Raw genomic sequence first — 15,821 nt, forward strand, 5'->3', positions numbered from 1 at the left:
CATTAGGATAATAGCACAGACAAAGTGGCAGTAAAGATTACACCACAGAGGAACATTAGTTTCCACTTGTGTGTATCATTACATAACAGCTGTGTTACACTCACAATATCCCTCAAATCCATTAAAAGCAGATTAACCAAGTTGCCTGAGTAGATAACCCACTTGGCATTGTCTTTCTAGTTAAATGTCGCAAATGTAAGAAAAAGGTTTAATGTGTCAGATAATGAGGTCAAAAGTACAAGCAAGATATACACATTAAATGAACATTTTGATTCAGTCTTATCATGGTTAATGAAATAAATGTCAGTAAATTAAAATAACAATGTTGTATAGTTAATTTAACTAATATTCTGCACACATACACTTCAATGTTGCACTTGCTGTTGGCAACTTGTACAGAAAATGGCCATTGATTACTGACAGAGCACTTTTTGGTCTTTTTCAGTGTGAACCATTTATATGGGCTGACAAAGCATTAAATGGGAATCCGATTTCAATTTGGTGTTGATTAACTCTTACTTAATATGGATTAGGTTTCCAATAGAAAACTGCTTGCAAAGGAAGTCGTTATTCTGAGGATTTTTATACCTACCATCAGTCTCTGTCTTATATGCACCACCAGTATATAGAAATGTCCTCTGGAATGAGGAGAAATATTATCTAATGTCCCAATACTGTGACCAGATAGCTTAATACCAGTTTATTGGATCTCATACATTTTCATTTGACTATCATATGACAAAAAGATAAGACACTATTAAAGGGTTAGCCTAGTTCACTCAAAAATGAAAATTCTGTCATTGTTACTCACCCTCAAGTCGTTCCAAACCCGTAAGACTTTCGCTCATCTTCGGGACACAAATTAAGATCTTTTTGATGAAATCTGTGTTTTCTTTCACTTCATTGACAGTCTACACAACTACAATTTTGACACGTCATAAGTTCATAAAAAGATCGTAAAACTAATCCACATGAATTGAGTGATTTAGTCCAAATTTTCTGAAGAAACACAATCGCTTTATATGATGAACAGATTGAATTTAGGCTTTTATTCACATATAAACATTCATCAACTCAGTTGTGGTAAATGGAAGCTCAAGCACGTTCGCTTGGCGTGTGAGAACCAATGAGGTTCAATCTCGTGTTACACAGCACGTTTGAGCTTTTTTGTCTCACTTCATTAGCCCATGAATAATAGTATAGAATACTGATGGGGATTATTGTAATCCTCTAAATTTTGTCAGTTAAACAATATGATTTAATGTGATAATTTTTTTTTTATTGAGTGATTGATTGAAACATTGATGACGTGTGATATCTGCGTGAGCAGGTGCACAGAGGTATGCAAATACATAAGTTGACAGGCATGTAGGACATTGTGTCATTCCATTCGGTCTGAATGCAATGATTGGACAAACATGTTATGGCCCTAAGCCTTCCACAGACAAGATATATATATATACTGTAAATACATTTAGACCACTTAACTTGGTGATTGTTATCAGGATGTGAAAAGAAACTTTCAACCCAAATAACAAAAAAAAATTCTGGAACAAATTGCCTGCCATGCCTTTAAGTATTAAAGCAGTTGATTACTTTGAGATATTGTTGATTTAGTATTCTGGATAAATTGGTTATATTATTGAGTTGTATTTAATATGAACTATTCTTTCTCAATGCATTTATTTTAATGGAATTATTACAATTGACACTTAAACACACTGTAGGTTTATACCAAACGATGGGTGATAGATAGTAGTTAAGAAAATGTGACCTGCAGTCTCTCTTTCCTGAGAAAAATCTGAGGCTGCAAGATGCTAAAAATTTGAACACCAAGTCCATGATGGAGTCGTCTAGACAGGCCAGAGTGAGCGAGAGCAGGCAGTTATTGTGCGAGTTGCTGGCTCTTCCCGTTGAGATTGCAGCTCTGTGTTTGGTGGCTCCCAGATTTGTCTGGACTCAGAGTGAATTAATGAGGCAGAGAGTCTACGCTTCAAAGGTCACATTTCTGTTCGTAAGCGGTGCAGTAACAGGTTCATTCAACACAGCTAGAGGGAGGTGACGCTGGCTGATTTACAGTTTAGAAAGGTTTAACTTAGGCCTGGGATGAGGATTTAAGGCTTAATGTTTTTAGAGAATTAGCTCCTTTGGGAGGAGTCTGTTGTTGATATGATCTGGACATATCGACAAGTTGAATGAAATCCTTAAAGGAGTTTTATGGTTTTGAGATGAAGTACAGACGCATGCGTGTGCGTCTGCAGACATGTGGATCGGGGAGTAACCACCTGATGATTCACCATTGCTTTTCTTTAAGGCTGTCTTAGCCAGTTTCCATGGAAACCGAAAGTCTCCCTCATAGGCAGTTCCTTTAGGGATCGCTCTTGTCCTTCACGTAAATAAACTCCAAGCACTGGCATATTCAGCGTCTCACCTGTAGTGTTTATAAAAACTACATTTTCATTATTTCCTCAAGCAGCGTTCTGGCACTTTATAGCGCCTTAAATTTCCTCAATAAAGCCCTGACGGTCTGCGGCTACATCCCAGTGATAAAATTGTTGTCTTATGTCTGACTCAAAATTGTCTGCTCTCGATCATTCTGAATGGAGGGTACAAATGAAAAGAGATGGGCATAAAGAGAAACAGAAAGAGACCAAATCTCTTTTAATTCCTAATGTGCTCCAGCGAGTAGTTTAGAGGTTTAACACTGAAAATAATTGAAACCATTTTCACAAATAATTACAAAGGAATGGCAATTAACTCATTGAATTGAACATGACATTCTGAAATAGAAATAGAAAGTCTGAAATAGTATTTTCTTGTAAAACATACTCGAATAATCTTTTTTACTAAATAAAAAAAGAAATTCGAATAAAATAATTTGAAATATACATGTGGCTGGTGTGTGTGTGTGTGTGTGTGTGTGTGTGTGTGTGTGTGTGTGTGTGTGTGTGTGTGTGTGTGTGTGTGTGTGTGTGTGTGTGTGTGTGTGTGTGTGTGTGTGTGTGTGTGTTTGCGTGTGCTCACGCATATGATTATTATTATTTTTTTGGCCATTAACCATTTCAACACAGCTACTGTGTTACAGCTACTCATTAAAATAGATTACTGTTGCAAAGTTCAAAAATGCATGCATCAAAGTATACTCGCTAGTTTACTGCTGCATCATCTTCATTGAACATGGATTGGATCCATTTAATATTCAACAGGCCAACATAAATACAACAGAACAAAGATATGAAATAAACAGTGCTTTTCAGGTAGGCCTAACAGTAGTTCTCAGTTACAGAAATTGAATAAAGTAATCAAATGGAAGATAACACTGCTGTTTAAATTTTATACAGCGGGGGAAATAAGTATTGAACACGTCATAATTTTTCTCAGTAAATATATTTCCAAAGGTGCTATTGACATGAAATTTTCACCAGATGTTGGTATCAACCCAAGTAAGCCATACATACAAAGAAACAAACAAAAATAAATTCAGAAATTAAGTTATGTGTAATAATGTGAAATGACACAGGGAAAAAGTATAAAGAAAGGGAGGCGCAAAAAGGCATGGAAAGCCAAGACAACTGCTGAAAACTTACAGTAATTAAACAGCAATCCAGCCCCCTGTCAGTGGAAATTAATAACAGCTGGTTCAGTCCCAAATGATGGCCTACAAAAAGGTCTCATTGCCAAGGTGTCACACAAGACGCATCTCATGATGGGTATAAGCAAAGAGCTGTCTCAAGACCTTCGCAACCTAATTGTTGCAAAACATAATGATGGCATTGGCAGGGCTTAAAGTATTCTGGCACCGTGCCGGATCTCTGGCGTGTGAGAAAGAAAAAAATTTTTTTTGCAAAATTTGTATGCGGTTTAATATTTTCGAGTCAATTGATTTCACCTACCAATCATGTGAAAGGAACTCAGCTCTTACTAACGTTACAAGCCTATCAGAAGCAGGGCGGGGCCTGGCAACACAGTGTGATTGAGATTTATACGTCACGTTAGCGTTGTCGGTGAAAGGACCGCTAGTTCACGAAGCTTGGGGATGATGTCCTACCCACGGGCGTAATTTCCTATGGGGACACTTTCCAAAATCCCGTTGTCCCCCCCACCCCCACTCAAATTCGTTTGTTATGATGTTTAACCGCACGCCGTCATTGCCATGGAGGAGCAGGACCGAGCCTGTGTAAAATAGCTCACTGAATGTTCTAATGAGCAAGTAGCGGTTGCGGCACAGACAGCAATTAAACGCCAGAAACAACAACAGGTGACTTTAATGTCATCATGGATGAAAAGAAAGAAAGGAGATGTGAGTTGGTTGATTCAGTAAATTAGCTCAGGTCAGGATAATCATATTTTCTGTCTACACCTGTTGATAACTGAGCTAACGTTAATATACACTGCTGCTTGGTAACTTCAGACTTGGCTAAATATTTCATTTTAATATTTAATTAAATATTCTGTGTAGCTTACAAAAAAAAGCATTCTGTATAGGCCTACCATGAAAACGAGTCCACTTTAAACCGCAGCATTTTCTGTCAGCAATGTATGACAAGTAGCCTAACGTTAGTGCTGTCAACATAAACGCATGCGATTAATTTGTCCAGCTTTAACGTGTTAAAATATTTATCGCAGCGTCCGTTCTTTCTGTCATCCTTTGGGTTATATGATCATACTCTCCTTCACGCAAATGTTTTAAACTATCAATGCGCGAGAAGACAAAAGAGAATGCGCTGTCAGTGAATGTCCTCCTGAAACACACACACACAGAAAGACGCACGCCATCGAGTTCTCTTTCGCGCTTCAACGAACCATAACACACACATTTATGTCAAAATGTCAGTTTTGTTGAGTATCTTCACAAGAACAGTCAAATGAGTTGAATACAATCTTAAATGGAAGTAAAGAGTAGAGAATGAGATGCGTGAGATCCTGTCAGCAGTGGGTATTAAAGTGACAGCAATTCTCTCTGTTAGTAAAGTTAACCAAAGAACAATGGGAACAGAGAAAATTACTAACTGCTCAACGCTTAAAGATGAATCTATTTTACATTTATAATTTATGCAGTGCGGACTGTTTTATAAACGTATTCAATTTCTATATAATTCAAATCGGTTAGACAGGTAAGGTACAGGTAAATATAACATTTATTATGGGTTTAAGTGAGGATTGTTTTAAGTTCACTTAAATTAAAAGTTGTTGTTTTTTCAAGCCTAATAAATGTTTCAAATTTTGGAAAAATAAATTTTCATCGAGACATAAGTAGCTATATCAGTGTTACTGGTCTTCATTCATAAAAATATGCCATTAACATGCTTGAAAATGGGGCCATAATACGGAAGTGGAAAGACAATAATTTCACCATAAATTTGCCTCGACCAGTGCTCCTCGCAAGATTTCTGATAGAGGAGTGAAAAGAATAATCAGAAGAGTTGTCCAAGAGCCAACACCAAGTTGTATGGTGTTTTAAGGGGATTGTGCACTGCCATTTCTCCTCCAAATATGGTGTGTATTATGGCATCCAAACAGTTCAATTTTGCTCTAATGTGACCACACTATATTCTCCCAGTATTTCATTGGCTTTTCCAAATGTTGTGCAGCAAACTTTATATGAGCTTCAACATGGCGGTGGAGTGCATTATTTACTGTTTTCTTTGAGACAACAGTACCTGCTATCTGCAGGTCTTTTTGAAGCTCTCCACAAGTGATCCTTGGCTCTTGGACAACTCTTCTGATTATTCTTTTCACTCCTCTGTCAGAAATCTTGCGAGGAGCACTGGTCGAGGCAAATTTATGGTGAAATGATTGTCTTTCCACTTACGTATTATGGCCCCAAAAGTGCTCACTGGACCATTCAGAAGCTTAGAATGGCGCCTATAACCAATGCCATCATTATGTTTTGCAACAATTAGGTTGCGAAGGTCTTGAGACAGCTCTTTGCTTTTACCCATCATGAGATGCGTCTTGTGTGACACCTTGGCAATGAGACCTTTTTGTAGGCCATCATTTGGGACTGAACCAGCTGTTATTAATTTCCACTGACAGGGGGCTGGATTGCTGTTTAATTACTGTAAGTTTTCAGCAGTTGTCTCGGCTTTCCATGCCTTTTTGCGCCTCCCTTTCTTCATGTGTTCAATACTTTTTCCCTGTGTCATTTCACATTATTAATTTACATTATTATTAATGTAAATTAATTATTATTGTATTATTAATCTGAACTTATTTTTGTTTGTTTCTTTGTTTGTTTGGCTTACTTGGGTTGTTACCAACATCTGGTGAAAATGCATGTCAATAGCACCTTTGGAAATATATTTACTGAGAAAAATGATGACGTGTTCAATACTTATTTCCCCCGCTGTATATATTATTCCTTATTAAAGTTACAAAGGTTATTCAGTCAAGCAGTCTTTTGTTGTTTGATTTACATCAAAACAAACAGCAGCGAAGCAGGAATATTAGGCTGCTGTCACTTTAAGAGCCGCATGGATCCAATACACTGGTACACGCGTGTTTTATTTCTTAACGGTTTACGTTCACTTAATCCATAACTGGCTGTGTTTACTTGGACACCTGCCAAGATGCCCATTATGATATAATTTTGTGTGAATTCAAGTCCATTCAAGCACAAGAAGCAGCAAAAGAGAACTGAACTAAACTGAGAATTCAGTATTCGCGCTGTCTGAGATTTGGCCTTCCGGGCGCTTGCTTTGGATGTGTGTGCACTAAACTTCTCACAGAGCGAGTACCAAATTGAGTTCTTTCGCATCTTCTTGTGCTTGAATATTTAAATTGGCAAGGCTTAAAAACACATGCAAAGGATGAACTTTCTGTTAATTTGTTTTGGCAAAGCATTTAATTCTAATTTTATATTTTGCTTAATCCAATGTTTAAAAACTTTGGATTATGCAACAGACATTATACAACTCAGTGCCTTCACACAGTTAAAGGGTTAGTTCACCCAAACTTTTTAAATCCGGCATTAATTACTCACCCTCATGTCATTCAAAACCCGTAAGACCTTCGTTCATCTTCAAAACACAAATTAAGATATTTTTGATGAAATCTTGAGAGCTTTCTGAGCGCCCCATAGACTGAAACATCATTTCCACTTCCAATGCCAAGAAAGGTAGTAAAGACATCGTTAAAATAGTCCATGTGACGATAGTGGTTCAACCTTAATGTTGTGAAGCGACGAGAATACTTTTGTGCACAAACCCCCCCAAAAATAATGACTTTATTAACAAATATATTCCCTTCCATGTCAGTCTCTGATGCTGTTCATGTGAGCGCCAATACTGAGCCGGCGCTCTGACATAGAACCTGCATTTTTTAATAAGAATGTAACTTAAAGGGGTCATATAATGCCATTTTTGTACAAGCTAATATGTTTCTTTAGGGTCTAAATTAAAAGTTTGTAATATACTTTAATTAAAAATTCTCATTAGTTTTGTAAGAAAACACTCATTTTACCTGGTCAAAAACAGCTCTGTTTTCAGCACGCCGTTTCAGTGCATGTGTCTTTAAATGATAATGAGCTTTGCTCACCCCGCCCCTCTGTTCTGTGAGGCGTTCTGAAACAACGCACGTGGACCGTTGCCTTGACAACAGTTGAGGTTATATTCTGGATCAATAATGTTAACGGGAGTTTCTGGGGATACGTCTTTGCAACCATACCAATTTGAACCTGAGTCGGACTCTGAACAAGATGACGGCCCCAAAGAAGTTCGACCATTACGTCCCAGACAGGACGTTTCTGAATGGTTGGTTAACGTAATGTCATTTTGATCTATTTTTGTATGTACTGGCACGGTAGAATAGTGAGATACAAACGCTGTGTTTAGCTTTACTTATGTATAGGTTAGTTCGTTCACAGATTGATGCTGAAAAACTATTTTTGTAAATGTTAGGCTTCTCAATGATACGTATTGCGTAACGTTATCTCTGTGTTGACTGTTTCTAGCAGTAGTTGAAAGATACCTAATAATTTGTTGTACACAGTTTTTATAACACATTAACCATAACGCGTTCATTATTATACAGTATAGGATTGAGTTGTTTTGAGAACGTTGTTACATAGAAAACATGCCGTAATGTACCATACGATGCAGTAATGAGTGTAAACATTAGCCACATTCATCATAAAGTGCAAGCGATTTGCAAAGATTAATATACAGGTTAATAAAACGTTATACTTACTTCTTCTGGAATTGCAGCAGGCACACGAATAGTTGGTACAGATTCGTTTTTCAGTAGCAGCCTCTTAGCAAACCCAGCTTTATACTGATAACGTTACTCGTTTAAAAAGCAGTCTGGTGAGAAATGATTAGGGCAAACATAATGGCATTTAGATTGATCGTTGGGAATATTTCCTTCAAAAACAAAACTGCGTCTTCAGCGGGTCGGATTTCAGAACATCCAAATGACTGCTGTGTTCCTTATTACATCTAAGAACTGAACACCACAATCGCTTAGACGCCTTTCTACTCCAGCATAACAACAATGGCGGACTACTATGACGACAGCTGTCACAGCTCGCTCAGGGCGGGTCTTGTGTTGAAACACGGCTGTCAATCACAATCGCAGGAGGGGCGTTGGATATTATGACGTCACAATATCGAACGGCTTGATTTCAGAGAGGGTCAAACATATAAGGAGATTAAAACAAAACCACTGGATGGATTTTTATCATGATAGGATGGTTGTGTACAGGCACTGCCAACAGACATTTCAGTGCAATCAACTTGTAAAAGTGCATGTACCATTATATGACCCCTTTAAGGCAAAGTAAATACTTTCCAGATAATAATTTAATTTAAGTTTGGTTTACAGCTGTGGTTCTCAAACTTTTTTGTTCACGCCCCCTTTAAAAAATTTTTTAATTCTGGCGCAAAATAATTTCACTAAAAATAAAAACAACGATTTTTTTATATTTAAAAAAGTGCAAGGAAAAACACCTGCAATGCAATAGTTTAACTTTTTTAATGTCATTGAAACATTTAACAATATAACAGAAAGAGACAATAATAGATCAGAACTTAACTTTTAATTTAAATAAACAAAAAAAATCTAATATTTCAGTGATGCTTTGTATGAGCAATGTATAATCAGTGGCTGCAGTGAGCTCTGTTGGCGGTCGCCTCAAACTCAGATTCTTGTACGTTTTCTTGCTGGAAAGCGGCGCATTCACAATAGCAGCTTGTGATGCCGTTCGATGAAGAGCTGCTTTTCTATGGCGAGGAACTTTTATGTCAGGCTTGTTCACGGACTGAAGAAGAACTATTCAGTGGATGTGTGTTCAGTGCTGCTTTATAAAGGCAGAGCGCACTTAAACACCGTTGCAACAGCTTTTTTTTTTGAGAATCACTGGTTTACAGTGACAATATAAAAGCCAATTATTTCATTTAAAAATATGTGTAATATATCAGACGAATATTGAACTCACACAGTATAAATGACAAACAATAAATGAGTCAAGTTATATAGGAAAATAAAAATATAGGAGCAGTTAATGTAATATATGCAGATGTATAGAATCTCATAGAACAGGGAAAACTTTATGGACAGCTTCACTAAGAGACCCACAGCTTTTCCTATAGAGTGAAAGTCAGACATGTACTTGATGTCAGGCTTCAGTCTTTCACACTTTCACACAATGGAGCTCTGAGGTGTTATCTCACTCTAGCATTCGGCCTTTCCCATTATTCACCTCACCTCATTTGCCGGCGATCTTCATGTGCCGCTGATGAACATCAAAGTGGTGTTTTAGTGGCGGGCTATGGCGAACTCCTCCTGTGGCTATGAAAGCATGTGATTTATCTGAAAAGGCGTACCTCCATTGCCAACATCATCTCAGACAGTGACAGCTCTATTCAAAGCCAAATTACCCTCACAAGTGGCACACCTCTCATGCCTTTATACAAGGGAAAGCCATTTACACTTGTGCTTTAAGAATACAAGAAAACTATTTGCAAACACATTTGCTGGAGTTTACAGACAATTAAATACAGCTAGATGTGCTTCACCTCTTATTTTTCTTGCTTTATGAACAGGAATTGCACATTAAAACAAAGACAAATACAATAGGAAGCCATTAGAAAATCTTTTTTAACAGCAGGAACCCTGTCCTCTTCCAATCTCAAATCACAAGACATGTGCATAGTTTATTTATTGTCCTCTCAGTGTTCTTTTAGCTCAAAATATGCCTGATCTTAATTTCTATTACATTTTTTGGATGTCATTATAATTTGTCCATCTTCATGAACTCTCACATTTTACTTCCCACTAATATTTTCAGTTGGAATTTAACATATTTAACTCACTAGAATAGTGTAATTTATTTCATGAATGAAAGTGAGAACTCATTTAATGTGTTCAACCAATTTCAACATAGCAATTTATCAATATATGCCGATTTTGAACGTTCTAGTGAGTTAAATGTATAAAATTCTTACTTTACATTCAAAATGTGAATATATTTGATCAGAAATTCTGCAAAAATCAGTAATCAGAAATCGTTCTAATATGCTGATTGGGTGCTAAAGAAACATTTATTCTTATTGTCTGTTAAAAATTTTTTTAAACATTTTGCTGCTTGATATTTTTTGTGAAAACGGTGATTAAATATTTTTCAGGATTCATTGAATTCATTGAAAAGAAAAACATTTATTTGAAATAGAAATATATTTTTTTAACATTTTAAATGTCTTTTGATCAATTAAACACATTTGATCAATTTAAATCTTTCTTGCTGAATAAAGATATTAATTTACAAGAAAATAAAGCCTTAACCCCAAACCTTTGAACAGTACTGTATGTGTGTCAGCGTTGGTTGAGAACAAAACGTAATAAAAGGCTGGATATACTTGCATCAGTCCAATTTATTTAAACACAAAAGAAACAGAGCACACTGCCAAAAAAAACACGGTGGACAGAATAACCAATTTAATCATGACGAGAACGGACAGAAACTGAAGCAAAACCAAGGTTATAAATACACAGGTGAATGAAACTAACAACAGGTGAGACACATAATCAAATCAATGTGAAACCATAGAAACAGAACACTAACATTGGAAACCAAACTGAAACTCACCCAAAACAGGGAATAAACAAAATCACAATGTGTCTGTGTATTAATTGCAGTAATTATATATTATTTATTTATTTTTAGAATATATTTTAGTAAGCATCTGACAAATTTGGACTTTTCTACCCCACATTTTTCAGAAATGTCTTTGCAAATTCAAGGCCATGCACAAATATATATCCAGCTCACACAGAAAAACACAATGTACTGTGCATTGCATTGAACAAAAATCCCTGAACTCCCTGCACATTTATCCAAGAGGACAGCTGGCATTAAACATACACCGTACCATAGTCAGGCATAATAAAAACAAAACCATTCTAGAAACAGCATAAAGAGCAATGCCGACTAGGGAAACAATCCTATCCACATGTAACATAACAGGGGAAAAGTGGCTTTATTAAGCAGACCTTTTGGACATGCCTGACTGCAGCTCCAGCTGCCCTGTGCCTCATTCAAGACTTTTATCAACAGGGGAAAGAAAGTGTGATTGCCAGTTTACCTGAAACATGACAGAAGTCTTTGGAGAGCTGAACTACTGAGTCAGGCTGAACGCTTTAGCAATGGTGTGTCACAAAAACACATCTAACTTCCAGATGGGAATAGAACAAGCATTCAGGAATTCATTTTTGATGCAGTGGAGAGGTAGCAAATGGAAATAATGTGGATTGGGAAGGATTATGTGGATGTCCTCATTGCTAGACCTTTGGCATTGTTAGAGCTTCAGTGTTTCATCTCAGCCCCCCCTGAAAATCTTTAAGATTATGAGGATATGTCACTTTGAGTCCTCCTCTGAGTTGTTAAAAACGTGTGGGTCAGTAAGTATTATCCTTCCATTATTGGGTGACAATGTTCAGCTCAGAGCACAGATCTCAGATGCTTGCTCCTCTTTTTTCATCTGATAATAAAATAAAATGCAACCAAATACCCCACCGTTCAGGCTGAAATCCTAGAATCACCCTTTCTGCATTAGTTATTTTGATGTATTTTATTGCTGGATGTACTGATGGGGCTATTTTCTATAGATTTAAATGTTTTTAGATCATAAATTATTACAGACTACTCTGTAATAGTCACTATTCACCTGAAGTGCCCCGTACGTTTGTTCGTCTGTTTCTATCTCATGGGCTTTTATGATATTTCTTAGTGAGGGAGTTGAAGGAATGAGTCATGTTATGAGGTGTAAAGCATGAGGATTACGCCAGTCCTTGAAACTGAAACAAGTATACGTGTCTAGAGTGAAAATATATCTGGATTTTATTGTCTGGATCAGTACTGCTGCTGTGAGAGACAAAATGGACTGGGTAGAACCTGCCTGTTTTTCTTCTTTTTTTCCAAAAAAACATATTGGAGAACTTATTAGATGGCACATAGCCATAAGAGAATAAACAGTGCATAAACTGAATTTCTTGTCATGCTTATCATGACGTGCCAGCTTTGAATGTGCAAAAACTTCAATGAGATTTGAGAGCTTAGACAGAATACAGTATTTTCAGTAAATAACTTGCATTTTGGTCTGTCCCTCAAATGATATAGATTCAGAAGACCAATATTCACATTTACTTTTAGTTTAAGGTACTTTTATGGTGTGTTTGGTATCCTTTTTTAAGCTTGACATTATAAATCATCCACTTATTGTATGGAACAGCTTGGATATTCTGCAAAAATATCTAATTTTAAAGGTACACTATGTAACTTTTAGGCCCTTTAGTGGTTAAAAAACCAAACTGCATGCATTTTGCGGAAGAACATTGTTTTGGTGGTGCTTTGGCTCTGCGTGACTGTGTGCTCTGCGTGACTCATAACTAAAAAGAGAGAGAGAACATCCTACTGCTCATAAAACATTCATTACTAGGCTTAAGAGATATAACCAGTTTAGATGGAAAGGATCCCAAGCTGACTAGCTGAAGACGTTGCTGTAGCTTTACCCATTAATAGACACGATATTCCTTGAGAAAAAAAAAAAAAAATTTAAATCCCTTAGTTTTCCTCATCTCCAAAAAACCAAGTCAATGTTGATTCTTGTTTTATTACAAGCTTTCGCATTCTCTTTTTGCCAGCAGACTCTCCTCTGTTCTGCGTTTTTTCAAAACAGGTGATTTGCCAGAGTTTGGAGATTTAGCAGCTCCATGTCAACCTTTCTCGCTCGTTGTGACCTCTAACCTATGCCCCTCCCACACCTTCAAACCAGCTGGAGCAACTTTTCTCTATTTACGGATATGAGACGCGCACGGGAGAGTGACATACAGTACTGTTCAAAAGTCACTTAAGCCAGTTATTTATATTTTTTGCTGTAGTGTTTCAGTAGGAATCCATTGAGATTTTTGTATGCACAAGGAGTCTGACAACAGCTGGTATGATCCACACGGTCCGTCTGTGATTGCATGAAGAAACTGAGACAGACTAAATCCAGAAGAACTGCGGCAACGTCTCCAATACCGGCTGTTGACAATTGTCTCTTTCTGCTGTTGACCAATTCATCACCATCTTAAACACATGGATTTGTTGTTATTCTGTCCATCTGTTCTTGCTGTAAATGAGAGACATCAGCAGAACGTTCCTTTTTCATGTGTGAATTACTCATCTGTATCCAGTCAAATGTTATTATTGACCTGTACAAAACTAAAAGAAGCTGTGCCTTTGTTCCTACCCCCACATATCAAGTGGTTCTTGCCGATACTGCAAATAGCACAGAAAACTCATTTCACAGTGAGCAAGCTCAGTGCAAATGAACATCTATAGTGAAGAGATAGTCAAGTCAAGTCAACTTTATTTATATAGCGCTTTTCACAATACAGATTGTATCAAAGCAGCTTCACAGTATTAAATAAAATAGTACATCAGTGTATGTTTCTGGTGTAAAACATCCACGTTTGGTAATGCAGATCAATAGCACTGTTGAATCGATTAATCAAATTAAGTATCCCCAACTGAGCAAGCCAAAGGCAAAGATAGCACGAAATCCTCCCATGGAGCGTCTGCTATGAATTTGGAATATATGGGATATACTGAATAAATGGTTCTGGTCACACTATGTATTTGATGGAGATAAAGTGTTTATCAAAATGTAATGAAACAGGTGGTGGGGAATCAGTTTGCAGTGCCCACCTTCAGCACTTGACTGGATATGTGGACGTACTCCTTCAAGTATCTCTTTGACTGAACTGAGTAGATTTTTTTCTTATTTTGGTTTAGATGTGGGCCAAACCAGTTCTAAACAGAAATAAATAATGAATATTTATCAAGTGTTGATAAAAAAAGAATGAAGGAAGCTAGAAAAAAAATGTTGTTTTTTAAAGTGGAGTGTCTATTATTTCTTTTGATATATTGACATTACATTTTCATACAGAAAAATATTCTGGGGCCATGAAAATGTTGTGAATATAATCAAGAGAAAAGAAAGAGTTCTAACAACTCTCCTAACTAGCTGTGTAGTTCATGGCAAGTCTACAATCCAGATCTGATACTGTCAATCTGTTATTTTCGTCTAGGATTTCAGTGTGTGACGAGGACAAATTCCGCCACAACGAATTCATCGGCGAAACCCGGATCCCCCTGAAGAAACTCAAACCCAACCAGACCAAGAGCTTCAGCAACTGTTTGGAGAAACAGCTTCCTGTGAGTAACACAGTCTTTTTCTGTTCAACTCTGTTCAAAAATCAGTGTGAAGACGGAAGGAGCTCAGTTGTGCTAATCATCAGTGTGGTTGTCTGTGAGTGATGGAGAAATTGAGGGAAGTTTGAAAGCTACATAAAGAGATTCAGATACCAAATTGATTAGGACGTTCAAAGTGACTCTCATTAGAATCAACATACTAATTAGAAATCAATTATCATTGAAGCAACATCCTCACATCCATCAACCATCTGTGACAAACGTGACAGGTTTACAAACACCAGCACAATGTGATAAAGCTATAGGCTGCTCACTGTTGGAGGAAAACTAACAACCATACACACATTGTATCGCCTGACTAAAGCACCTCGATTCAAAACCTGCCACATCCTCGAGGGAATACATTTTTGTTTCATTGACAACCATGTATGATGGACACAGACCCATTAGGCCAGTGGTTCTCAATCCTGGTCCTGGGGACCCACAGCTCTGCACAGTTTGTATATCTCCCTCATTTAACACACCTGATTCAGATCATCATCTTATTAGGAAAGAGCTCTGAACTGAACTGGGTGTGTCAGATAAAGGAGACATGTAAAATGTGCAGAGTTGTGGGTCCCCAGGACCAGGATTGAGAACCACTGCATTAGGCACATGTCTGTTGGTATACCTGGGTCATACTGTACCTTATATCTGAAATGCACTCCAGTCACAAACTAAACCCAGCTCAGCAGGAAGTCTTTCGTCCTCGCCGTGCCTTAAGGCGCACAGCTCTGCTAGGATCAGCACAAAACACTGCTTTATATGTTCTGGCAGGAGACGGAACGAAAACATTGAGTAAAGCAGTTCGATACACTTCCTTGTAGACATGTCTTCTTCATTTGAGGGTGGTGGATGTAGGTTTTAAGACATCTCAAAGGACTCCATGGGTTGACAGGATGAGCAGGTATTGGGTGGGGGATGATCTCATCAAGTATCTTTTATCAGAGTACCTTTTACTTGAAAGGCAGAGGTCGTATAAACCTAGACATTTTCAGTAGCTGAACTGAATCAAAGTTGAATTGATAGAATTTTTTGCTTTTATTGCTATTTATTACACAGCTCTCTGAAATGCTTGATTATGATTGGT

General features: G+C 37.3%; 1 protein-coding gene across 1 annotated transcript in view; it reads left to right on the forward strand.

Annotated features, from left to right (window-relative positions):
- The window catches only part of doc2b (double C2-like domains, beta), a 243,922-nt gene that overhangs the window by 216,256 nt on the left and 11,845 nt on the right, over nucleotides 1-15,821 (forward strand). Inside the window, exon 13 of the mRNA XM_081366887.1 lies at nucleotides 14,569-14,695. Within this exon, the coding sequence (XP_081223013.1) occupies nucleotides 14,569-14,695 (127 nt within the window). The remainder of the gene's footprint in view (nucleotides 1-14,568; nucleotides 14,696-15,821) is intronic.

Source organism: Scardinius erythrophthalmus (assembly GCF_964197995.2).
Source record: "Scardinius erythrophthalmus genome assembly, chromosome: 5".
Classification (NCBI taxonomy): domain Eukaryota; kingdom Metazoa; phylum Chordata; class Actinopteri; order Cypriniformes; family Leuciscidae; genus Scardinius; species Scardinius erythrophthalmus.